Source organism: Podarcis erhardii (assembly GCF_964252035.2).
Source record: "Podarcis erhardii genome assembly, chromosome: 9".
In the NCBI taxonomy this organism is placed as follows: Eukaryota; Metazoa; Chordata; class Lepidosauria; order Squamata; family Lacertidae; genus Podarcis; species Podarcis erhardii.
In genome coordinates, this window is record NC_138512.1 from 79321509 (window position 1) to 79347227 (window position 25719).

The 25719-nt window shown below is 47.3% G+C and overlaps 1 protein-coding gene across 7 annotated transcripts in view; it reads left to right on the top strand.

Annotated features, from left to right (window-relative positions):
• DYSF (dysferlin) overlaps positions 1–25719 on the top strand; it is a 188605-nt gene that overhangs the window by 102082 nt on the left and 60804 nt on the right. For all 7 annotated transcript variants that reach the window (XM_081876592.1, XM_081876594.1, XM_081876596.1 and 4 more), the window contains 7 exons: positions 1799–1939; positions 8720–8749; positions 10352–10378; positions 18232–18333; positions 19415–19576; positions 20761–20926; positions 23857–23930. In XM_081876592.1, the coding sequence (XP_081732718.1) occupies positions 1799–1939; positions 8720–8749; positions 10352–10378; positions 18232–18333; positions 19415–19576; positions 20761–20926; positions 23857–23930 (702 nt within the window). The remainder of the gene's footprint in view (positions 1–1798; positions 1940–8719; positions 8750–10351; positions 10379–18231; positions 18334–19414; positions 19577–20760; positions 20927–23856; positions 23931–25719) is intronic.

Genomic DNA, 25719 nt, shown 5'->3' on the forward strand with positions numbered 1-25719 from the left:
AAGTTTAGTGGCAATATGGGATGCGGGTGGCGCTGTGGGTTAAACCACAGAGCCTAGGACTTGCCAATCAGAAAGTCAGCGGTTCGAATCCCCGTGACGGGGTGAGCTCCCGTTGCTCAGTCCCTGCTCCTACCAACCTAGCAGTTTGAAAGCACGTCAAAGTGCAAGTAGATAAATAGGTACCACTCCGGCGGGAAGGTAAACGGCGTTTCCGTGCGCTGCTCTGGTTCGCCAGAAGCGGCTTAGTCCTGCTGGCCACATGACCCGGAAGCTGTACGCCGGCTCCCTCGGCCAATAAAGCGAGATGAGCACCACAACCCCAGAGTCGGCCACGACTGGACCTAATGGTCAGGGGTCCCTTTACCTTTACCTTAGTGGCAATATAGTTAAGGACATAAGAAGTGTCCTGCTGGATCAGGCCAAAGGTGCATCCCCCCCAGCATCCTGTTCCCACTGTGGCTGAACAGTTACCTATTATGGGAAACCTGCAAGCAGGATCAGAGCGCAAGAGCAGGACTCTCCCCTCCTGTTGTTCCCAGCAACTGTGATTCAGAAGCATCGCTGCCTCTGATTGTGGAGGCAAAGCAGAGCTATCCTGGCTAGGAGAATCCGATGGGCCTTTCCTCCATGAATTTGCCTAATCCTTTTTGTAAAGCTATCAACATCGGAGGCTGTCGGTGCCTTTTGTGGAAGCAAATTCCCTTGTTTAATTGTGCACTTCCTTTTTCCCTTTTAGCATGCATATACATCGTTACTTGTAAATTTCTGTGCCGTCCTTCATCCCAGGGTCACAGGGTGGTTTACAATATAATAACACAAAATTACATAGCAATGAACAAAAGCAACCCCCCTCATCTACAAGGGAGGGGAAAAGTGAAAAAAATATTATAATCTTAGAATATCTAACTGTGAAGATACATAAAATGAAAGGGTTTAACGTCAGTGAGGAGGAGGAGGATTGGGTTGAGAAAATATCAAATTATTTGGGCAGGTTTGAACAATTTGGGGCAATTAAAATGTTAAAAGTTAAATAAACCTTGTGGAGGGAGGAGTGTTAAGGTATATTGAAGTGTACATATGGTTGATTTGAATATGTTATTATTGATTATGTATACCCAATGTATCAGCCGCCTGGGGGTTTTCACTGTTTGTGTTTTGGTTGTTGGTTAAAAAAGTAAATAAATAAATAAAGTATATTGCATCTACATGTCGCTTATGTAGCACATCTATGCGCTCGGTGCATGTATCCAGCTCCTGCACTTCTCATTGGGGCTTGTTGAGGAGAACGTCCTGCTCAATTGCGAAGACGATGAGGATTCTGTCCTTATAAGTACCGTGTTTTTCGCGCCGTAAGGCACACCTGACCATAAGATGCACCTAGTTTTTAGAGGGGGAATGCAAGAAAAAATATATTATTTAAAGGGAGGGCTGAGCAGAGCCTGTATGCATCCCAGGCTCTGCTCAGCCCTCCCTTTCATGAGCTGTGTGAAGCGTGTGTGCGGCATTTGCAGGCTTTTCCCCGAGGAGGGAGAAGGGCCAGAAGCTAGAACAGCAACAGGGAGCACTGTGCAGTGATCCCTCTTGCTGTTCTGGCTTCTGGGATAGCTGCGCAGCCTGCATTTGCTCCATAAGACGCACACACATTTCCCCTTACTTTTTTAGGAGGGAAAAAGTGTGTCTTATACAGCGAAAAATACGGTATTTTCTGGCTCGCTCTGAGCATTCGCCCCCACTTTCAGTGAAGCCATGTGTGTGGCTGCTTTGTCCCCCTTCCCTGACTCTCTCTCCCTCTCCCCAGGGTGCCGATGAGTTCATGGGGCGCTGTATTTGCAAGCCGAGCCTGGACCACAAGCCGCGGCTGTCATGGTACCCCATCTGGAGGGGCAGCCGGGGCGCCGGAGAGCTCCTGGCTGCCTTTGAGCTCATCCAGCGTGAGAAGGTGAGCCGAGGGGAGGCGGGGGTCTTGGACGTTGGGACAGAAGGCTGCCCAGGGCACCGGCCGAAGGCCTGAGAAGGGTTCTGCCACATCTAGAACCCAGAGGCTGGCCTCTTCCGTCTCTGAGGATGCAGGAATCCAGGGGGAGCTCAGCTACTCCAAGCTGGCTTGCAACCTCCTTGGAAGTCGCAGGGCGGATTGCCTGAACCTCAGCCAGTAAAGGCTAATTGAATGTTCTTGTTTACGGAGCAGCGTTTGGCATCCAGGTGGCGGTTTTTATTTATTTGTTTGCTTGTTATAAAAACACATCGTTTCTTTGGCTGCGGGGCTGCTCAGCAGAGCACACAACGTGGAGAGAGAAATTCAAAAACATTAGCATAAAATAGCCAAAAAAATGATTGCATAAAACCTTTTCTTTCTTTCTTTCTTTCTTTCTTTCTTTCTTTCTTTCTTTCTTTCTTTCTTTCTTTCTTTCTTTCCTTCCTTCCTTCCTTCCTTCCTTCCTTCCTTCCTTCCTTCCTTCCTTCCTTTCAAAATATCAGAATAAAACTGTTTGGAAACTCATATGGTTAAAGGCAGCAGCTGCAGCAGACTGGGATCAACCAGCTCTGTGGCCATAGAAAAAGGCTTGGTGGGGGGGGGGGAGAAGAGCCACTTGAAAATCAGGTCTGGTGGGAAGGGGGTGGGTGCTACCACTGAAAAGGCTCTGCTCAAAGTTACTGATAAGGTCAGTCACCTTTGACTGGACTTAACCATCCAGGGGTCCTTTACCTTTACCTTTACCATAAAGCTTAGCTGCTCTAGCTAGTAGCCTGGAGATGTCCCGGGGAATGGAACCTAGGACCAGTGCTTTACCAGCTGCACTGGCTCCTGGTGGAGTACAGGGTCAGGTCTAAGGTGCTGGTTTTGACCTTTAAAGCCATTCACGGCCTCGGACCCAGGTACCTACGGGACCGCCTCTCCTGGTATGCCCTGCTGAGGACCTTAAGGTCCACAAATGACAACACTTTGGAGGTCCCTTGCCTCAAGGGGGTTAGATTGGTTTCAGCTAGGACCAGGGCCTTTTCAGCACTGGCCCCGACGTGGCGGAACGCTTTGTCACAAGAGACTAGGGCCCTGTGGGACTTGACATCTTTCTACAGAGCCTGCAAGACAGAGCTGTTCCGCCTGGCCTTTGGTTTGGACTCGGTCTGACCCTTATGTTTCCATCCCCTTATGGTTTTGATCTATGGGCTACTTTAAAACGAGGCTGCATTTTAAATTGCATTTTAACCTGTATTTTAAATTGGGGTTTTTTTCTCTTCCCCCCTCCCCTTTCCCTCCCATTATGTTTTTATTGTGATTTGATTGGTGCTCTGGCCAGGGAGGGCGGGGTATAAATAAAATTTCTTCTTCTTCTTCTTCTTCTTCTTCTTCTTCTTCTTCTTCTTCTTCTTCTTCTTCTTCTTCTTATTTTGCATGCAAGTGGTTGTCATCTCCCTGAGCTGTGGCTCCTTTGTAATCTCCTGCAGGTTTGTCCCCCCTGGACCTAAGACCATCTGCTTGTGAAAGGGCCAGTTCACTTACAGTGGTACCTCTGGTTACATACTTAATTTGTTCTCGAGGTCCGTTCTTAACCTGAAACTGTTCTTAACCTGAAGCACCACTTTAGCTAATGGGGCCTCCTGCTGCCGCCGCGCGATTTCTGTTCTCATCCTGAAGTAAAGTTCTTAACCCGAGGTACTATTTCTGGGTTAGTGGAGCCTGTAACTTGAAGCCTATGTAACCTGAAGCGTATGTAACCTGAGGTACCACTGTACAGATGTTGAACCTGCTTCTGGTCGTCTCCCTGTTTGGAGGGCAGAACCACTCTCTCTGTTTTCTTTGGACAGGGGTGCATATCACCCTCTGCTGACCTCCTATCTGTTCTCTTCCATCTGATCGTTTTCCACAGACAGCCTCTTCTGCTTCTGCTGTTGTTAAGTGGGGCCGGTGTTGCTTTTCCAAGGGAAATGCGGACCTTTGAGGCTTTGGGGACAGAGGTGGGGGGGCTACACCCCCCTTCAACTCCTGGGTCTGTTCCCATTAGGGGGACATCTCTCTTGGAGAGCTCAGCCAAAAGTCCAAAGTGTCTCCATGTTTATCTCGCTCTCCAGCAGGCAAGGAGTGTGCTGTGCCGGGCTGAGGGAAGACATGTCCGGAGTCCCTGCAGCGGGAAGGAGAGGGAGGTCTGTCCGTGGGCAGCCTTTGCCAGCTGGCACTGCTGGTCTGTTGACATTGGCAGGGGTCAAGAACAGTGCCTGGCAGGAGAAAAGGCAGCGCCGGGTTTGTGGCAAGAGAGGAGCGGTTGGCAGATGGGACAATTTTGACATCTAAGGAGTGTCTGGCTGGCTGGACCTTAACTAGAGCACCAAACGGGGGCACAAATGATAGAATCAGGATTCGAGATTGGGGAGCGCAGCCAAAGCTGATGGCCAGGGCCGGGTTTAGGTTTGATGAGGCCCTAAGCTACTGAAGGTAATGGGGCCCTTTATATGTACAGCTGTCCTTTATCAACAACAAATTGCCGCTGTTTTCTGTGTTGAATAGATGCTATATAGTCATTGATGGACCGAAAAGGTATCTCAAGCCATTTGCACATGTTGCCATGCTACCAGTCCATGCAAAATGTAGGCACCCTATATATAGAAAGGAGAAAACCAGTGATATTTTCGGGAGCAGGCTAGCAGGCGGGGTCCATGACTTACATCATAGGAGCCTACACAACACAAAACACTGTTGCTGTAGGTAGGTTTTATTTTACAGTGGTACCTCGGGTTACAGACGCTTCAGGTTACAGACTCCACTAACCCAGAAATATTACCTCGGGTTAAGAACTTTGCTTCAGGATGAAAAGCAGAAATCATGCTCGGGTGGCACGGCGGCAGTGGGAGGCCCCATTAGCTAAAGTGGTGCTTCAGGTTAAGAACAGTTTCAGGTTAAGAACGGACCTCCAGAACGAATTAAGTTCTTAATCTGTGGTACCACTGTATTTGTTTTTTATTTTACATTTTGGAAATGTACATTCAGCTTTTTTCCCTTTCAATTTTTTTGGGGCCCCCAAGAGAGTGGGGCCCTAAGCTAGAGCTTGTTTAGCTTATATGTAAATCCGGCACTGCTGACGGCATTGGTTTTTAAGCAGAGGTTGGGTGGGCGTCTGTCAGGGATGCTGTAGTTGAGATTCCTGCCTTGCAAGGGGTTGGACTAGATGACCCTCGGGGTCCCTTCCGTCTCTACAGTCCTATGATTCTACCTGGGCATTGAGTGCTTAATGCACCTCCAGAGATTCAGGGCATTTGCAAAATTCGACATCAGTTGCAGTGTTCAGCACTGTGAGAATCCCATCTCGGAGGATGTTATGACAAGTTTTAAGTTGTATTTCAATCAATTGGTTTTTATATCGGGTGTTAGCCACCCTGAGCCCAGTCTTGGCTGGGGAGGGCGGGGAATAAATAAATAAATAAATAAATAATAAATAAATAATTACAGCTTCTAGGAGCCACAGGTAAGAGCTGAGAACAGGGTGGGCACCAAGATGGGCAAACCACCCCAGAAGGAGCACAACGTCCTCTGGAAGTGCTACTCCATCCCTGCTATGCCATACGGTCCATAAAACTCAAAATTAAGCATTTATAGAAACATAGAACTGGAAGGGACCTCAAAGGTCATCTAGTCCAACCGCCTGCAATGCAGAGATCTTTGGCCCAACATTGGACTCAAACCCACAACCCTGAGATTAAGAGTCTCATGCTCTACCGACTGAGCTATCCCAACCTGCATTGGATCAGCTAAGCCAAAACCGGGTTTCCATTTAACATGCTTCGTTGAGTCAAATTTCAGGATTCCACCTTATTTATTTGCACGTGTGTGTGTGTGTGTTCCGATTATTCCTCCCTGGTATCTGAGTGAAGTTCCTTCTGGCAGCTTTATAGCTCCTGGGGGGTTTGCATTGTCAGGACTAGTAAGAAGAGGAGGCTGAGTGAGGCAGGAGCCCTTGGAAGGAAACCAAGCATTTTACAATCTTTAAATCTTTCTTTTACAAGAACTCTGCATGGTGGCACTGTAGTCGTGTTCCCATTTACAGCCAGGGAACGGAGAGGTTATGGAGTTGCCACCGGAAAAGCTTCCCTGCAGGAGAGAGATCTAAATGGAGCTTTCTGCCCCCCATGGGCCTTCTGCTAGCCCCGAGGGGCCTTGAGGACACGGGCAAGGCCTGGGATCAGGGTGGGCGGCTCTGCGCACTTTGGACGCTTAACCTCCGGGGCTGGTTAAGGGTGTAGGGAAGGGGATGGCAGGCTGGGCCAGGGAGGAGGTTGGGGGTGGGAGGGAAGATCTAATCCAGGGGTCAGCAAGGTTTATCTTGCCTGGACTGGATTGGTTCCGCGGAGATCCCTCCGTGGGCCAGATCATGCACAACCGCCTGTGATTTTCGTTGTTTGTGCATGCGCAGACGCTATTTATGGCGCCACGGAAGCGAGTCCCTGCACCTTGCTGCGCCGGTTTAGCACAGCAAGTAGGCGGCTCAGTTTGGGGGTGGCTTGTGGGCCGGTCAAACGACCTCTGTGGGTATTAGGTTGCTGAACCCTGGTCTAATCCTTCTCTCTCTCTTTTTCTGTCTGTGTGATATATCTTTATTGTTTTAACATAGATACATTTATGCCAGGAAAGCAAACCAACCAACCAACAAACGTACAATCAAATAAACAAACTATAAATTGACAGACAGACAATAGCAATATATGAAACAACACAATTCTGATAACTAACATCATTTGTACTCCCAATGATGTGAACGATTGTAAAACTTACAAAACCAGAAATTAAAAATGACTTCCAGTTACTCTCACTGTACTTTATCTGTTGATTATCTTATACCACACAGTTACATATTTCTTATGTAGTTTCTGTTAACTTCCCTAATCCTTCTCATGGTGCCATTGTCAGAGCTTTGGGGCTATTTTGAAGGGTGCGTTCTTGTAAATCTTCCTGGTTTGCATTTGTTCTTCTCTGTATTTTATCCTGCTAAGTTGCTCTGTGAACTTTACTTTGTATAAAGCAGCCATAGGCAAACTCGGCCCCCCAGCTGTTTTGGGACTACAACTCCCATCATCCCTGACCACTGGTCCTGTTAGCTAGGGATCATGGGAGTTGTAGTCCCAAAACACTGGGAGGGCCGAGTTTGCCTATGGCTGCTATAAAGCAACAAAGCAATGTAATACAGTGGTACCTTGGTTCTCAAACGCCTTGGTACTCAAACAACTTGGAACTGAAACACTGCAAACCCGGAAGTAAGTGTTCCGGTTTGCAAACTTTTTTCAGAAGCCGAATATGCTCTGTTTTGAGTGTTATGCTTCCCGATTTGAGTGTTACGCTGAGGTCAGCTGTTTTTGTTATTTATTTTGTGTTTTTGCGGCTCATTTTGATTTTGTTTTTGTGACTGTGTGGAACCCAGTTCAGCTACTGATTGATGGATTGTGTGACTGCAGTACATTGTTTATTGCTTTCATTTTAAGGATCAATGGTCTCGTTAGATAGTGAAATTCATGTAAAATTACTGTTTTGGGGTCATTTAAAAAAGTCTGGAATGGATTAATCCATTTTGCATTACTTTCTATGGGAAAGTGCGCCTTGGTTTTGGAACGCTTTGGTTTTGCAACAGACTTCCGGGATGGATTAAGTTTGAGAACCAAGGTACCACTGTAGAATCATAGAATTTTTACAGTTGGAAGGGGCCCCGAGGGTCATCTAGTCCACCCCCTGGAATGCAGAAGTCGCAACTACATCATACATGACAAATGGTCATCCAGCCTCTGGCTACGGAGAGTCCACCACGAAAGGTTGCTCCACAGAATCCTTTCACAGAGTCTAAGACAAGGATTTCTGGAATATTAGCCTTATTGGGCTTCAACAGTAGTACAAACTCTAGGTAATGCAAATAAATACAATATTGTAATCTCACACATTATTACAGCAAAAATAATATAAAAACCGTCAACAACCGATATCACAGGACAGTGGATCTTATAGCATAGTAGCAGCTGCTGTAACCTTTTGTGTGGATTGTTGGGCTCTATGAACAGACGGGTGGAATAGACACTTTCACATATATGGACCTTACGCATAAACTGATTAGAGAATGAACTGATCCACTGGGTCTTCTACTTTTTCCGTTGAACTTTATATGAACTACTTCTGTTGAAATCTACAATTCAGTACAATGAATAGTATATATTATTTTTTCAAACGTACAGCCGGTTACGTCTTGTGTGTTTATTGAATGATGCAGAACAGAGCACAAGAGGCGGGAGGGCAGCACCGAATTTTAGCGTCACACAAATTTTGAGAGCCCAAAGTCTGCTACTGCCCTGGTGCAACAGCAAGCAAGCTGGCTCCATCTCTCACGGAGCAGCCCTTCAGATATCTGAAGGTGGCTGTCCTGTCAGCTGCCAGTCTCCTCTTTTCCAGGCTAAACACACCCAACTCCCTCAACCGTTCCTCATCAGGCTTGGTTTCCAGAACAAGATGATTAGGCTTTCAAAACGCATTGGCTTTCAAAATGGGTCTGGTGGCTTTTGCCCACGGCAAGATGTGGTCCTGGGGAGAATGACTGACTGGGGCCATTTGGGGAGCTGGTTCACTCCGGTGGCCCTGCGTGAGATGCCCGTGATGCGCTGCTCTTGGCGCATGAGAATGGGGTCTCATTTGTTCCCACATTCCAGACGGAGGCGCTGATACAGGTCTTTGCTTTTTGCTTCCTTCCCACAGCCGGCCATCCACCACATCCCTGGCTTTGAGGTAAGAACCCCTTTCTTGGCTGTGATTTCCAGGAACTGCTGTGGGACCAGCTGCCTTTCCCACCTCTTCTCATGACTGAGCGATGCTGATGGCAAAGGGCCTGGTTGCGTGGCGAGTTCCCTCCCCCCCCAGTGGAAGTAAAGACACATGACACAATTATTAAGGTTAATGGGCTAAAAAAGGCCACAACTTTATTGGTTACAGGTGATGAGCGGTATTGGCTTAGGCATTGGTCCTAACTGACTATATCTGACTCCAGCCCGTCCGCTTGAAGTCTGGGAAGGGTTAACCACCAGTAGGGGGAGTCCTAGGAACTCCCCCGAGGTCACCGATAGGGGGCGTGCCTTAGGCCCTCACCTCCATAGGCTTTGGACAGGGCCACACCCCCTGGAATTCTTTATCGGACTACCCTTCAATATGTGGGGCAGGTGATGGCGCTTCCTCCCCTCTTCCAACTACAGAACTATACCAATGCCTAACCGCCAATACCAAGAAAGTTGTGACGATTTGCCAAGAGGTAGGCGAAAACCAAGTGGCTGGTGCCAATTTGCCAAGTGAAAAAATTCCTACCAGGCCCCTCAACGGTGACCAACCAAGGTCCATAGCAAGGTCAAGGAACGAAAACCTTGAAGGGCGGGAGGGTGGGAAAAACAAGAACAGCTGGTAGGCGGCAAAAGAGGGAGATCCCCGGCCGCGCCTGCGTTTAAATCAGGCAGGCCACGCCCCCCGAGCCAGCCAATTGGCTGGCCAGGGAGTGATGCAGCCGGGGATTTCCCCAATTGCATGGGGGCTGGGCTCCAGCCTCCTTGCGTGTGGTGGGGCCGTGATGCCTGCAATCCCACCTCCTCTCCAGGGCAGAAGTGGCTCTAGCGAATCTCTGGGCCTCTGCTGCCTGGTGGTCTGTGGTGTATTTACATGAAATGTGCATAGTCAAGGAAAGGAGGGTGTGCTTCAGCCCTCTGGACTGTGGCTGGTGACCTGTTCCTTGAGAGAGACACAGCAGGCCTTTAAGCTCTCCTTAGCAAGCAGCTGTTGCTTGAAGCCGCATCCTGGACCCCTAGCCTAGGGATGGGGAAGCTCAGGACTTGGGGGCAAACTGTGGCCTCTTGGCTTCTCTAAAGGAACTTTCCCCAGTACACAACCCTGTTTTGGACTACAACTGCCGTCAGTCCCAGAATGCTGGGATTTGTAATCCTAACCCCTGGAGGGCACCAGGTTGGAGAAGCCGCCACCCTCCCTTTCCGAATGTCTAGCTACGCAGCTGTGCCCAGCAAGTTCCACCCGTTGATGCTCACAGCGTCTTTAATTTATTTCCCAATTAAAAACACATTTATATCCTGCCACTCCCCTTGTTTGGATTTGAGAGCAGCGTGCAGCAATTCAGCTTCGAATCTTCAGAGCTGGCCGGCTGTCACTTTTTGAATTTGGCCATTTGCTATAAGCAAGAGCTGAATGCCGTCCAGCCACGGATAGGGTGCAAAATGCCATTTCTAACGCTGACAATTGCTTTTCGGATGTGTGCAGAAAACAGTGGCATTTCTGACCTTTTTCTGTCTCTGTCCCCATCCTGCCCTCTTCGCTCCACTTGGGAAAATTCCGCAGACCGAGCTGTCGTCCGTCTTCGATGAGGTGAGGCTCTTTGAGGAACTTTCTCTCTTTCACCTTCTGTCTCTCTTGGTGTGATCCAGGAAACTTGTCGCAGGTGATCCCCCTCAAAATGGGAGCTCCACCACAGCCCAGGAGCCTGTCCATCCATCTCACCTGTTTGTAACAAAGGCCTTAGGTGAGCTGAGGCTCATTGGAGAGCACTGCTGCCCCTAGCCAGGATGGGACCATCTCACCTGAAGACCCTCCAGAGATGTTTAGGTGTCCAAGGATCATGCCAGCCCACAGTGGAGGAGGAGTGAGCTGGGGGCTTCTCCACAAGGTGGACCATAGATCAAGTCTCTCTCAGACCCCCCAGCCCATGTAGCTCAGTGTCAGGGCTCCTGTCCCAAGCCCTGAGACAGAGGCTCCTCAATGTAAGAAAACAGACTTGTTCTGAGTTAGCGGGACCAAGTGACCAACAGCCATCCGTGGAAAACCCAATTGCCGTTTGCTCCGATTCAGTGGCTGTTGTTCTGAGTTAGTGGGACCAAGTGATTTTCTGAGGGACTGTGGTGGGGCGAAGGTAAATCCCCTCGGACTTGTGGCTAGAAAAGGAAACCGCTTGAACATGTGTGTTATGTACTGAGTTGAATAGGATCCAAAAGGCAGCAGTCTGATTGGTCCTAGAACAATAGGATTCAGAATGCAGCAGACTGATTGGTCCTAAAACAATAGGGTCAATAATGCAGCAGTCTGATTTGTCCACAGGAGCCACCCAATCCAGCTCCAGGTGGAAATGAATCCGCAACCTGATTGGCCTACAGGTGAATCCCAGAATTAGCCAATCACGTGGGGCCCATTGTGTAAATAATGTATATAAGCAGACATTCTGGGGGAACTTTCATTCCTCCTCACCACTATGAGCGGAATAAAGAGCCTGAAATCCACTCTCAACTCTGAGTATATTTCAATGTGCTTTCTAGAAGTGTGGCCAAGTCCTTTATTCGAGGTGTGTAGTAATTCAGGGGCATTGCCCAAGGCACAACTAGGAAATTTGAAATGAGCCGGAGACTGTATGAAAGCACCCAAGATGTCCCAACAGATGGGAATACGCCTCGGGTCAGCTTTTAAAGGCGAGACATGGAACCCTCGCTCATGAGACTCTGCATGTGAGGCTGGTGTGCTTGGAACTGCATGCTTCCCTAAGAGACAGGGGTCCATTGCCGACCCCAGAGGTGGCTCCAGGTTCTTGGTGGCAGGGTGGTGGTCAGCCCCATTGGCTCCTCTAGCTGACCAGCCTCCCTTCCAGGCTCTCCAGGCTTTGAAAGAGAGAGAGAGAAATGATCTTCTCAAACCCAACCTGTGGATGTCACCATTGGGGATTGGACCCGAGATCTGTTTGCATGCGAAGCATGTGCTCTGAGTTACTGCCCATCCCATCTCCACCTCTGCTTTCCCCCTGCACTTTGGAAGTATGGCTGATCTGCTCTTAAGAATGGCTGCAAGCTCATGCATGAAGAGCTTTGGAAAGAAAAGCACATGGCTTTGTTAGATCTGCAGAGAACCTTCTCCCACTTCCATGGAGCTTTCTTTCCAAGAAAATTGGGGTTGAGATATCTGGGGACAGGGAAGGATAACGGGGGACTTTGGGTTGAATGTGGAAGATATAAAGGTAAAGGGACCCCTGACCATTAGGTCCAGTCGTGGCCGACTCTGGGGTTGTGGCGCTCATCTCGCTTTACTGGCCAAGGGAGCCGGCGTACAGCTTCCGGGTCATGTGGCCAGCATGACTAAGCCGCTTCTGGCGAACCAGAGCAGCGCACGGAAACGGCATTTACCTTCCTGCTGGAGAGGTACCTATTTATCTACTTGCACTTTGACGTGCTTTCGAACTGCTAGGTTGGCAGGAGCTGGGACTGAACAATGGGAGCTCACCCCGTCACAGGGATTCGAACCGCCGACCTTCTGATTGGCAAGTCCGAGGCTCTGTGGTTTAACCCACAGCACCACCCGCGTCCCGATGGCCCCATACCTGAGGCCAGGCTTGGAAGGAGAAGCTCATTTCCTACACAGGAATCTCCCGCAGATCCAGGCTGTGACTTCCCCCTCTTTTAAAAGCTCCAGAGAAAGGAGAAATCTGGTAGCCCCCCCATAGCACCAGGGCTCTGTTGGTCCAGCAGCTGCAAAGATCTGCAGGTGCAAGAGGGTCCTTGCTCTGGTGATGTTCCTCATCTGATGTTCCTTGTCTGCTTTCTCTCCCCCTCCATCTTGCCTCGCCCGGGACGGGTGCTTCACAGCTGTGCACCCACCTCTTCTACCAAGAAGGGCTTCTCCGATGGGTATCATCGTGTTTTGCTCACCCTCTCCTTTTCCACCGCTCTCTGCTGGGCAACCGTCTTGGGGACTGGGCAACTGGGCACCTGGATTTCTCCTTGATTTGGCCACGCTTCTCTTCTCCTTGCCTTAAATGTTGGAAGAAACCTCACCCCGCCCCCCCCCCCCAAATCTGCAGAATAAATGTCTGAGGCTCTTTTTGCCCGTTGCTCACTCTTCACAGATGGCTGCCTTAACCCTTTGCTACCCAGCCATTCTAATTTCCTGCTTCAGCATCATGGGTCACGGAGTCCGTTGGGCAAGCGAGATTTTTGCAGACTTAATCTTTACAGCACCCCTGCGGTTGGGGTGTGTGTGTTTGCCAATGCCCCCTGTTTTTCTCAGAGCCAGAGGATATGTGAAGTTGGTACATTATTTGGCGGCGTGGTGGTTCAGAGAGTTTTAACGGTGCCCAGTTGCAATTGCCTGGATGAACGGGTTTTTTTCAAAAAAGAATGTTTAAAAATGCAGGCCCTTCCCATTCCTGAAATTTGGGAACCCAAATCTGGAAGCTCGCTGCTGAATTTGGGGTCCCCCACTGCTTTTGCTTCCCATAAGTTGCCAAACAAGAGAGTCTAGCAGCCTATCTCAGCCTGGTGCCAGCGCCTGGCATTCTCGGAAAATTGCTGATGCCCCACCAGGCCCTTCTTCAAAATATATTTCTCCCCCAATTTTCCCATCGGCACTGAGTCTGGGAGCTGCCATTTCGACGTCCCGCAATGGGGACTTATAAGTAGTGGCTCCCAGAGCCAGCTGTATGGCAGCCATTGGGGTTCTGCTTACTGCTGCCGGTAGGTGCTGCAGAGACAGGATGGGGCCCGCCAGAGACCCCTTTGCTGGGGGGTAAATCCTGCCAGAGCCCTTGATCTCTGAGCCACCATGGCAGCTTCCTACTGCTTGGCTTGCTGGCTTGCTCTGTGCTGCAGCGCCCCCTCTGTGTGTGGCCAAAATGTGGTATTTCAGTGACTGGCTCATCAGGGATGACTCCATGTTCCTGTAGAAGGGCAGACTCTGTTCCGGCTTGTCCAGCCTGGCTCAACTAATTCCTGGACTGTCTTTCTTGCATGCCGGCCTGACCAGCAGCTCTGACATGCTTCGCTTTCTACTTCTAAAGCAAATCTAAGCATTGGGGTGGGACTCAACCTCCTAAGCAAAGTTCACTCTGATGATGGTAATGATGATAATGATTTTATTTAATTTTATTTTATTTATACCACACCCACTCTTGACAGCTTCCGACACACGTCAAAACATAATATAACATCGAACAGCAACCATCTGATCCGATAGAAAAAGTCACAATAACTTTAAAATAAGCAGCTTCTATCAAACAAAGCAATATTCAGCAAGCCATCAGAATCTAATAGCAAACCATAAAGTCCAACACCAGCAAATAATAAAGAGTTTACACTTATCAACCACAATAAAGAATTACCAATCTATAATCAATTAAAAAATAACAGCAAATCACAATGTATACAATTAACAGTGATTGCCATCTAGCTCAAGGTCTCCTGGCTAACTGACAGCTAATCAATACCCAACATCTGATCAATACCCAATTAGGTTGGGTCTTGCGTACCAAAGATGCAGATGATGTCACAGGAACGAAGGAGAATCAGGCCACTGGCCAGTCTAGATCAGTCTTGTCTACACTAGCTGGAAGCAGGGTTTAGGCAGGCAGTTAAAAGTCGAAAGAGAAGGCACCTGCTGAATCTCCAGTGGCAGAGAGTTCCACAGGGCCAGGCCCATGACACGAAAGGCTCGGTTTCTCATTGTGGTCAAACAAACCTCACCAACTCGAGGAACGGCCAATGGCATGCCTGGAGAAGATATCGGGGATTGAGCTGGGATATTAGGGCTCAGGCAAAGTAGTTCATGGATTTGTAAATTTATGCAAGGACCCTGAGCCTGACTTGGGAGTAAGCGGGCAGCCAGTGGCAGCTAAGAATGGTGCCACAGGTTCTTGGCCGGCTGCTCCCATCCGCTTCTGCACCAGGGCCAAGGGCAGCCCCACCCAGAGCGCATCACGGTTGTCCAGCTGATGGTAATAGCTTATGCCCTCCTTGGAATGGTGGTACTGCCAACCTTGCAGCCGTTGGCAGAACAGTAGCCTGGCTTAGAGAAGACAGGGTCCCTGCTATGCACCCAACCCCCTAAATCCTCCCGGTTTGCTCCATCGGGAGAGACATCCGTGGCTCCAATTTCCCCCGAGCGGACCTGGCAGAGCCACTGCTCCCGACAAGCTGTTTTGATTTGGCAGCTCCTGGCAACCGCCGAGGAAAATTGCGAGCCGACGTCGGAGCGCCTCTGGCAGGCCACCGCCCGGCATCTCTCTCCGTAGCCTTATTAAGGCACACATATAGGGATCTATAAATAAATATGGCCTGATCCGATGTTTGAAATGTATCTGCCTCCTTCATTTAATGCAATAATACTTTAGCCTGGAAAGAGTGACTGGCTCCTAAATTGCTTCCAACTGCTGCCTTTGGTTCGGGGGCGCCTGGTCCCCACCCCCCAGACCCCGAGGGTTTTCCTTTTGCTCCGGTGACTAGAAAAGATCATGGTTAGGATGAACCTTGGGAACTTTTCTTGCTGGGAAAACTAGGGCGAAGGCAGAGCAGGAAGGAAGACTCTGGAAGCGGCTTCACTGTGATGAGTTCAAATATTATTATTATTATTCTCACACCCTTCAACCTTGTAACCATGAAAATAAAAATACAGTGGTGCCCTGCAAGACGAATGCCTCGCAAGACGGAAAACCCGCTAGACGAAAGGGTTTTCCATTTTGGAGGTGCTTTGCAAAATGAATTTCCTATGGGCTTGCTTCGCAAGACGAAAATGTCTTGCGAGTTCCTGTGGGTTTTTCCCCCCTCCCCCCCCTTTTCTAAGCCGCTAAGCCGCTTATCAGCTGATCCGCTAAGCCCCTAAGCCGCTAATAGTGCTAAGCCGCTAAGCCGCTAATGGGCTTGCTTCGCAAGACGAAAAAACCGCAAGATGAAGAGACTCGCGGAACGGATTCTTTTTGTCTTGCGAGGCACGACTGTAAGGCATAAAAACAGACATCACAAGGGTCTCGGGCCAGGTCAAAGATGTGCATCTTCAGCATCCTGTTCAATGAAGGTGCCAGGTGCGCAGTTTAGGAGCCACCACAGATAAGATTGCGGGTCGAGACCCCGCAGCCACCCCCTCGTTGGGAAATAACTCACACAAGGACACAGATATCGTTGTTGTTTAGTTGTTTAGTCGTGTCCAACTCTTCATGACCCCCTGGACCAGAGCACACCAGGCACTTCTGCCTTCCACTGCCTATCGCAGTTTGGTCAAACTCAAGTTAGTAGCTTCTATGACACTGTCCAACCATCTCTGTCGTCCCCTTCTCCTTGTGCCCTCCATCTTTCCCAACATCAGGGTCTTTTCCAGGGAGTCTTCTCTTCTCATGAGGTGGCCAAAGTATTGGAGCCTCAGCTTCAGGATTTGTCCTTCCAGTGAGCACTCAGGGCTGATCTCCTTCGGAATGGAGAGGTTTGATCTTCTTGCAGCCCATGGGACTCTCAAGAGTCTCCTCCAGCACCATAAATCAAAAGCATCAATTCTTCGGCGATCAGCCTTCTTGATGGTCCAGCTCTGAGCATATTTACAAGCAGTTTATTCAGCATACATCAGGACAAAAGGAAAACATGTCTGATCTCCTTCGTGTCCAAAGTGAGACAGCAAAAAGCAAAACCAAGACACAAACGGAAGTTCCCAGCAAGCTGTGCTGGAGTGTAAACAGACATGTGACACACAACAATTCCACGTCTGTCCTTAAGGTGGAACTAACTATTCGAACACAACCCTCTGCAATGCGGGACCCAGCTCCCGATTGAAATCATTGCACGCCAGTTGTGTTTGCCTTGCTGTGTGAAGGAAGCCGAATGGCGCTTCTGACTTCTTTCCCCTTCTTCTTCTTCTTCTTCTTCTTCCTTCCTCTTATTTTTGAAAATAATTTTTATTTCATTTTACAAGTGTAGAGTTATAACAATACCAAATAAATATCAATGTTTAGAGATTTCTCTGAATCTCTAGACTTCCTTCCATCCCCTCCTTGGGTCTTATTGTCAACGCTGTCAACTGCATATTATTTCATAATCCATATTTTAAATCTGTCCATATTGCCCACAATACTTGTTACATTACAAGTGTTATTAAAACCCTGCTAATGTTTTCATCTGCTTACAGTGGTCTCCTAGCTTGGTTTGCTATTCCTCTCTGGACAGGACTTTATCTTCTTTCCATCTCTGGGCTAGTAACATCCGCGCGGCTGTTGTTGCATACATAAAAAGCCTTTTCTGATCCTTGGGAATATTGGCACCTACAATTCCTAATAAAAAGGCCTCTGGTTTTTAAAGAAAATCAAAGTTATTTTAAACATTTTTTCCATTTCATTCTATATCATTTCCCAGAATGCTTTTATTACTTTAGACGGCCACCACATACGATAAAAGGTACAGTGGTGCCTCGCAAGACGAAATTAATCCGTTCCGTGAGGCTCTTCATATAGCGGTTTTTTCGTCTTGCGAAGCAAGCCCATTGACAGCTTAGCGGATTAGCGCTATTAGCGGTTTAGTGGCTTTTAGCGATCAGCTGTTAAGTGGCTTATCAGCGGATCAGCTGATAAGCGGCTTAGGGCTTAGGAAAAGGGGAAAAAAGGGGGGGAAACCCACAGGAATTCGCAATACATTTTCGTCTTGCGAAGCAAGCCCATAGGGAAATTTGTTTCGTCTAGCGGGTTTTCCGTCTTGTGAGGCGTTCGTCCTGCAGAGCACCACTGTACCTTCTTTTTGTCGGGAATCAAGCCCATATCAGGAGAAACTGGCAACTCTCCCAGGCACCCGGCATGATTCCCTGTTGACCTCCCTGGCTGCATTCCCCAGCAAGATCCAGGCTAGGTCGCAATACGCGATCCTTCTCAGCGTGAGAAGAACACACCCCTCTTTCCTGCCCCCCCCCCCACGGGCAGGGGAAAGAGATAGACAGAAACGTATTTACACGCCTTTATTTCTGTCTTTGCAGCGTTACAAAAAACATGACTGCTCTCTTCAAGCTCCAGCAGTCTAGTGACAAACACTTCCTGGACAGGAATAAACGGAAGAGCTCATATTACACTCTGAGCTAATTCCGGTGCTTCGCACTGTGAACTGACTGTCCCTCTGTTTCCCACGGACAGTCCCAACATTCCCATCATGTTTACTTTTCAAGCTAGCACTTTGCAGCTGCATTGCATCCATATTGTAACACTTTTTCCTTACATTTCCAGCAGGTATTTGCACTTGTCTTACACATTTTTGCTGACTTACTAGGAGTCAGTTACCACCTGTACATCATTTTTGTATAGTTTTCTTTCAGCGTACAACATGCCGTGAATTTCAAATTGGTGTTCCATAACCTTTCCCAATCTGAAAGTTGAATATTGTGCCCCAAATCCCCTGCCCAGTGTATCATTGCTGATTTAACCTGACTCCTTTCCCTTTCTGTTCCAGTCTGAAGATTCGGACCTGCCTTACCCTCCACCCCAGAGAGAGCCCAACATCTTCATGGTCCCTCAGGGGATCAAGCCCGTCCTTCAACGTACAGCCATTGAGGTGGGTGCCAGAGGCCACGTCAGCCACGCCTGGGGGGCCACGAACAATCCTCTGTGAGAGAGAAACTTTCATTTGATATGATCAGGCGCAATGCATCGGTTCTGACAACACGATGCTGATTTTTGAGGGGTCGGTGACTCCCTGGTCCTGAATGATAAGGTGAAGGTAAAGGGACCCCTGACCATGAGGTCCAGTCGTGGCCGACTCTGGGGTTGCGGCACTCATCTCGCTTTATTGGCCGAGGGAGCCGGCGTACAGCTTCTGGGTCATGTGGCCAGCATGACTAAGCCGCTTCTGGCGAACCAGAGCAGCGCACGGAAACGCCATTTACCTTCCCGCCGGAGCAGTACCTATTTATCTACTTGCACTTTGATGTGCTTTCAAACTGCTAGGTTGGCAGGAGCAGGGACTGAGCAACAGGAGCTCACCCCGTCGTGGGGATTCGAACCGCTGACCTTCTGATCAGCAAGTCCTAGGCTCAGTGGTTTAACCCACAGCGCCACCCGCGTCCCGCTATAATTGATAGTTTGATGATTTACTTTATTTCTGCATTCTAAAATCTTATTCATTTCAATTACACTCCAGTCAAAATAAGACTCCCTTATACAACAACTGCAACTTTAACGACTTCCATTCTTATTGGCATATTACATGATTTACAAATCTATAGGTGAAGCATTCAAACTATATCTTTGTCTTCCTGTGTGTGGCAATTACTCTGTCCGTGATGTTTCTTCCTATCCTTGTAAAATATTCTGTCTATCTTTCCCAGTTGTTGCTGTTCTCCATCATGCCTTTGGCGGAGCTGGTATCCCATTGTTGTTTCAGAAGTTCTCCATTGCTCTGCCCTGTGTGTCATTGTTTTGCAACTTTAGCAGCAGCTGCTGCAAAAATCGCACTGTCCCAATAAATATTCTGTTTTCGCCATTTTTCTCTCGGCCTGGGAAGGAGAGCGATCTGTCAAGCTTCAAATAACTCAGTAATGAACCTTACCTTGGCAAGCTCACAGGTTCCTTTCATTCCTCCGTTCAGCCAAAGATAAGCGATTCTTCTTCTTTCCTTTTGTCCTTCCCGAATTTAGATATTGGCCTGGGGCCTCCGGAACCTGAAAAGCTACCAGCTGGCCAGCGTGACGTCTCCCAGTCTCCTGGTGGAGTGTGGAGGACAGATGGTTCAGTCGTGCGTCATCAAGAACCTCAAGAAGAACCCCAACTTTGACATCTCTGTCCTCTTCATGGAAGTGGTGAGTGAGAGGCCCCCATTCTGCATGCTCATTGCACCTTTCTCTTGTGATCCTTGGCTGGAGAATCACCTTTGCTCTTTGAATCATACAATCAAAGAGTCGGGAGGGATCCTGAGATCATCTAGTCCAACCCCCTCTTCCATCTTTATACTATTGTAGATAATTACATTGCACTGCTTGAAGTAATAGGATGCATATTCCTTTTGGAATAAAAATGGTCCAGACCCCCATAAATGTGCTTCCAAGCTTTACTAACCAGAACTCCTTCAAAACAGATACAAATCAATCTATGACACATCCAAGCAATTCCAAAAGTCTTACGCTTATCCAAGCATGGGTTCTTTTTCTTCAATATATAAAATAATTACGATCAGAGCAAAAATCAAAGCTCTGTCTCTCCCCCAGGTTGCGTTAGCCTGCATCTAGCCTAAGGCTCTGCAGGTCCTGGGGAGGCTCATTTATATGACCCAGGTAAACTGTATCTGGGAACAAAAGACAAAGGCACCTCCCCTTCAAGGTGGCAATTTGCAATTGAATACCTTGATCATGTAATCTAAAGTTAGACACTCTTGGGTAAGTGAGCAGAGAACAGCAGTAGTTAACTTGTTAGAGCTCAGAGAGCTTCAGAATGCTTCAAGGGAAATTTCCAATGTTAAACCCTTTCAGCAATATACCTAAGGCATTCTCCATTTCAGAGTGCAATTCAACAATTATCATAGAATCATAGAATCATAGAGTTGGAAGAGACCCCAAGGGCCATCGAGTCCAACCCCCTGCCAAGCAGGAAACACCATCAGAGCACTCCTGACATATGGTTGTCAAGCCTCTGCTTAAAGACCTCCAAAGAAGGAGACTCCACCACACTCCTTGGCAGCAAATTCCACTGTCAAACAGCTCTTACTGTCAGGAAGTTCTTCCTAATGTTTAGGTGGAATCTTCTTTCTTGTAGTTTGGATCCATTGCTCCGTGTCCGCTTCTCTGGAGCAGCAGAAAACAACCTTTCTCCCTCCTCTATGTGACATCCTTTTATATATTTGAACATGGCTATCATATCACCCCTTAACCTCCTCTTCTCCAGGCTATACTTAACATGTCAAGAAATCCACCCTCCCTCTTCCTCCTCTTCCTCTGCCTCCTCCCTCTCTTTCTTTGCCTTGCTGTGCTAATTCTGCTTCTTGTTTCAGAACTTGCCACGGGAAGATCTGTACTGTCCCCCCATCATCATCAAAGTGATTGACAACAGGCCCTTTGGCCGGAAGCCGGTGGTGGGGCAGTGCACCATCCGCTCACTGGAAGCATTTTTCTGCGATCCCTACAAGGAGGAGGCTGTGTTCCCTGAAATGCATGCAGGTATGGCAAGCCGGGGAAGGTCAGGCTGGTATTTTATTCATTATTCACAGAGAGAGACATAGCATGTCTTCTCTTGGATAATGGTATTGCTCTGAATAATCTCCTCCCCCCCTTTTGCCCACCCCTTAAGATACAGTGGCTATGCAAGGTCTTTTGCTTATTCACTTTCTGTTCTATCGCTTTCACTGTCCTCCGAGCGGGTCGGGTCTGGAATTCTTTCGAAAGATAACGTGTCAGTCAGCTGTAGTGGCCCCGCTGCTTCCCCCCTTTCTTCTTCCATTATCTCCCAGTTTTGTCCCTCTTCTGTCTCAGAGTCATGACCTTCTGCAAACCACCGTTGTAAATCTATACTGTCCTTCTCTTCCCGGGAAGGTGATCTCCACCATTCCTCCTCTGATGTCCAGTCCCTTAAAAAAAATAAAAACATTTTTTCTTTTTCATTCATTACATACATCTCATATCCACAACATTTACTAGCGTTCCTTCCTCCCTCCCCTTCTGGGCTTCCTCCGTTTCTGGTTTGTTTCTCCTTTCACCCACTTTGCTACCTCATAACAGAAAATAATGCTAATAACGTGTTTATACAGTAACATCAAACCTAAAAACATAAAAATAAAAGTGAATACATCGTACTATTTCTCTATCTTCCACACTTTTCCTAATGCTAATAACGTGAATGTTTATTTAAATCCTTCCATCAAGTCTATAGACTTTCATTGTTTCTCTAAGTATAATATAAATGGTTCCCATTCTCTTTTCAAAGACACTGTTGTCTTTTTCTCTTAATCTGTCTTGTCATTTTGGCCAGTTCTGCATAATTCATCAGCTTCTCTTGCCATTGTTCTTTAGTTGGCATTTCTCCAATCTTCCCATTTTGGGCAATCAACATTTTCGCAGCTGTATTGGCATACATATATAAGGCCTCTTTTCTTTTGGTATATCTTGGCCTAAGATACCTAGTAGAAAGGCTTCAGGGTTTTTTTTACAAAAGTTGTTTTCAACATTTTCTTCAACTCATTATACATCATTTCCCAATAAGCTTTTACCTTTTTACAATCCCACCACATATGATGTCCAGTCCCTGACACTCAGTGTTGTCTACACTGACTGGCAGTGGTCCCCCAGGTCCCCCAAGCAGAGGTCTCTCCCAGTCCTACCTAGAGATACTGCCAGGCATTGAACATGGCACTCAGTGGATTTGTAACTGGCTGACTGACCGAACCCAAAGGGTGCTCATCAATGGTTCCTCTTCATCCTGGAGAAGAGTGACTAGTGGGGTGCCACAGGGTTCTGTCTTGGGCCCGGTCTTATTCAACATCTTTATCAACGACTTGGATGATGGACTCAAGGGCATCCTGATCAAATTTGCAGATGACACCAAACTGGGAGGGGTGGCTAACACCCCAGAGGACAGGATCACACTTCAAAACGACCTTGACAGATTAGAGAACTGGGCCAAAACAAACAAGATGAATTTTAATAGGGAGAAATGTAAAGTATTGCACTTGGGCAAAAAAAATTGAGAGGCACAAATACAAGATGGGTGACACCTGGCTTGAGAGCAGTACATGTGAAAAGGATCTAGGAGTCTTGGTTGACCACAAACTTGACATGAGCCAACAGTGTGACGCGGCAGCTAAAAAAGCCAATGCAATTCTGGGCTGCATCAATAGGAGTATAGCATCTAGATCAAGGGAAGTAATAGTGCCACTGTATTCTGCTCTGGTCAGACCTCACCTGGAGTACTGTGTCCAGTTCTGGGCACCACAGTTCAAGAAGGACACTGACAAACTGGAACGTGTTCAGAGGAGGGCAACCAAAATGGTCAAAGGCCTGGAAACGATGCCTTATGAGGAACGGCTAAGGGAGCTGGGCATGTTTAGCCTGGAGAAGAGGAGGTTAAGGGGTGATATGATAGCCATGTTCAAATATATAAAAGGATGTCACATAGAGGAGGGAGAAAGGTTGTTTTCTGCTGCTCCAGAGAAGCGGACACGGAGCAATGGATCCAAACTACAAGAAAGAAGATTCCACCTAAACATTAGGAAGAACTTCCTGACAGTAAGAGCTGTTTGACAGTGGAATTTGCTGCCAAGGAGTGTGGTGGAGTCTCCTTCTTTGGAGGTCTTTAAGCAGAGGCTTGACAACCATATGTCAGGAGTGCTCTGATGGTGTTTCCTGCTTGGCAGGGGGTTGGACTCGATGGCCCTTGTGGTCTCTTCCAACTCTATGATTCTATGATTCTATGATTCTGCAAGTGCTCTCCCACTGAGCTATGGCCTCTTGGTCTCCCTGGTCCATGGAATACCCACAGATGAAGTCCTCCCACGCAGCAACCTTCTAGTTGTCATCAAGAGGTCTTCTTGAATCCCAGGGCAAGGTTTGGCCTTCTAATGGTCTTTATGGGCTGATGAAAGCTGCCTTTTCCTGGTGGATCCATCCACCACGAACCCTCCTTGTGAATTAAGCAACGTATGGGTGAAGTTCTTTTTGAAGAAGACTTCCAAGGCTGGTTTGACAAATCTACAGAAGACTCACCTGGGTGGCTTTAGAAGAGGATTGGACCAATTCCTTGAGGAGGAGAGGAGAACGGATGGCTCCTAGCCAGGATGGCTCTTCTCTGCTTCCACAGTCGAAGGCAACAATGCTTCTGAATCCCAGTTGCTGGAAACCAAAGGAGGGGAGAGTTGTTCTTGTGCTCAAATCCTGCTTGTTGGTTTCCCATAATTGGCATCTTGGCTGGCCACTGTGAGGACAGGATGCTTGGCTAGATGAGCCATAGGCCTGATCCTGCAGGCTCTTCTTATGTTCTTATGCCCTTAAAAGAGTCTCCTGAACTGGGAAAGAGGAGAATGAGCTGGTTGTGATTTGCACACGATTCCAGTCCTGCCTCCCCGCACTCTGCAAATCTCATTTATTTTGTATTTCAGATGACGTGAGCCTCACTCCAAGGGATGACGTCCTCATTGATATTGATGACAAAGAGCCTCTCATTCCAGTCCAGGTAATCACTCTGCACGAAAGGGGAAAATTAAGGCTAACCTTTCTGGTTTCTAGCTCAGAATACAAGCTGGAATTGCGAAGGGATGCTTGGATCCAGAGCACCCAAATCACATTTTTCATCAAATGAAAGCAGCAACAACCCCTAAAACATTGCTAACCGGGAGCAGTGGATGTTGGGGTCCTGTTCCCCTGCTACCCCTCATCTGAAGAGACTTCTGATTCAGGGTGTGGGCATGGCTGGACCCTGATAGAGATGTGTTGGTGTTGCCCACAAGTGAAAAGTCTTCTGGGGTGAGTCAAGCTCAGTGAAAGCCCTTGGCTGCCAATCTCCCTCTCTCAGCCTTCCCTACTTCAAAGGGTTGTTGTGTGGATTTTCATGATTTTTAAAATGAAATTTAGGAGGGAAGTTACCAGGTGTGCTGCTTTGAGCTCATTTGGTGGGGGGCAAATAAGGACTATGAATGCTGATAGACAAATAAGGAGATTCTGGGATTAGTGAGGAAATAATAATAATAATAATAATAATAATAATAATAATAATAATAATAATTTATATCCCGCCATCCCCGGCCAGAGCCGGGCTCAGGGTGGCTAACACCAATTAAATCACAGTAAAAACATAATAGGGGAAAAAGAGAGGGGGGACACCAATTTAAAATACATGTTAAAATGCAATTTAAAATGCAGCCTCATTTTAAAGTAGCCCATAGATCAAAACCATAAGGGGAGGGAAACATAACGGAGAAAGAGATAGCAGGGATGTTATATCAACTGGTGATAAGTGACAAAGAAAGAATGATAAGGATAATTCAGATTAAATGGGGGCAGGAAGGTATGATCCATCGAAACATGGCCCAAGAACTGATGAAGAATATAAACAATCTTAAAATAGAAAAGTATAAAGAATTAAGTAGAATTTTTTTTATTAAAATGGTATAGAACTCCGGCACAAATGGTGTATATAGTGAAAGGGTTTAGTCCCAAATGCTGGCATTGTGGTCAGGAAAAAGTACTATATTCACACACGTGGTGGGAATGTAATCTGGTTAAGGAATATTGGCAAAATATTATAAAGCTAATTTCTGGATTATTTCAAATAAACATAGAAGTTAATAGGGATTTGTTATTTTCAGGAATACTGGGAAATAACAAAGTAAAGAGTAATAAGCAAGAGTTGTACAAGATTATGATTCTAGCTGGAATGGCAGTTATTCCTCTGGGATAGAAAGAAAAGGCCAAATGGAATATGGAAAAATGGAATGATTATGTTTTTGAATACGTACAATCAGAAATATTCGCACAGATAGTGGCAGAGGATAGATGGGGAAACAAATGCCAAAGAATCACAAATAAATGGGCTTTTTACAGGGTCTGGATAGAAAGAGGGGAAGCCAACCCTTACATACAAGCTCGGATGAACAGACTGTGTACATGGATAAAGATATGAAGAAGAACGGCCAGAGCGGGGGGGGGGGGGTTGGAGTGGGGGGGGGGAGAAAAAAAGGTAAACTGGATGGTATTTTGAATGGATTTTTTATGTAAGCCCTTTTTCAGAAACCATATATATTAATGCTATGTAGGTATGCATTGTAGTATGAATGAATTGTGTTGTGTATTCTTTGTTTATAGACTATATATAATAATGTTATGTTACTAAGCAAATTTAATAAAACAGTTAAAAAGAAAAGAAAAAAGAAGGCCCTCAGTGCTGGACCTCAGCGTCCGGGCAGAATGATGGGGGTGGAGACGCTCCTTCACCCTTGTGCTTCACCTGGGCACCCAGAGGGCAT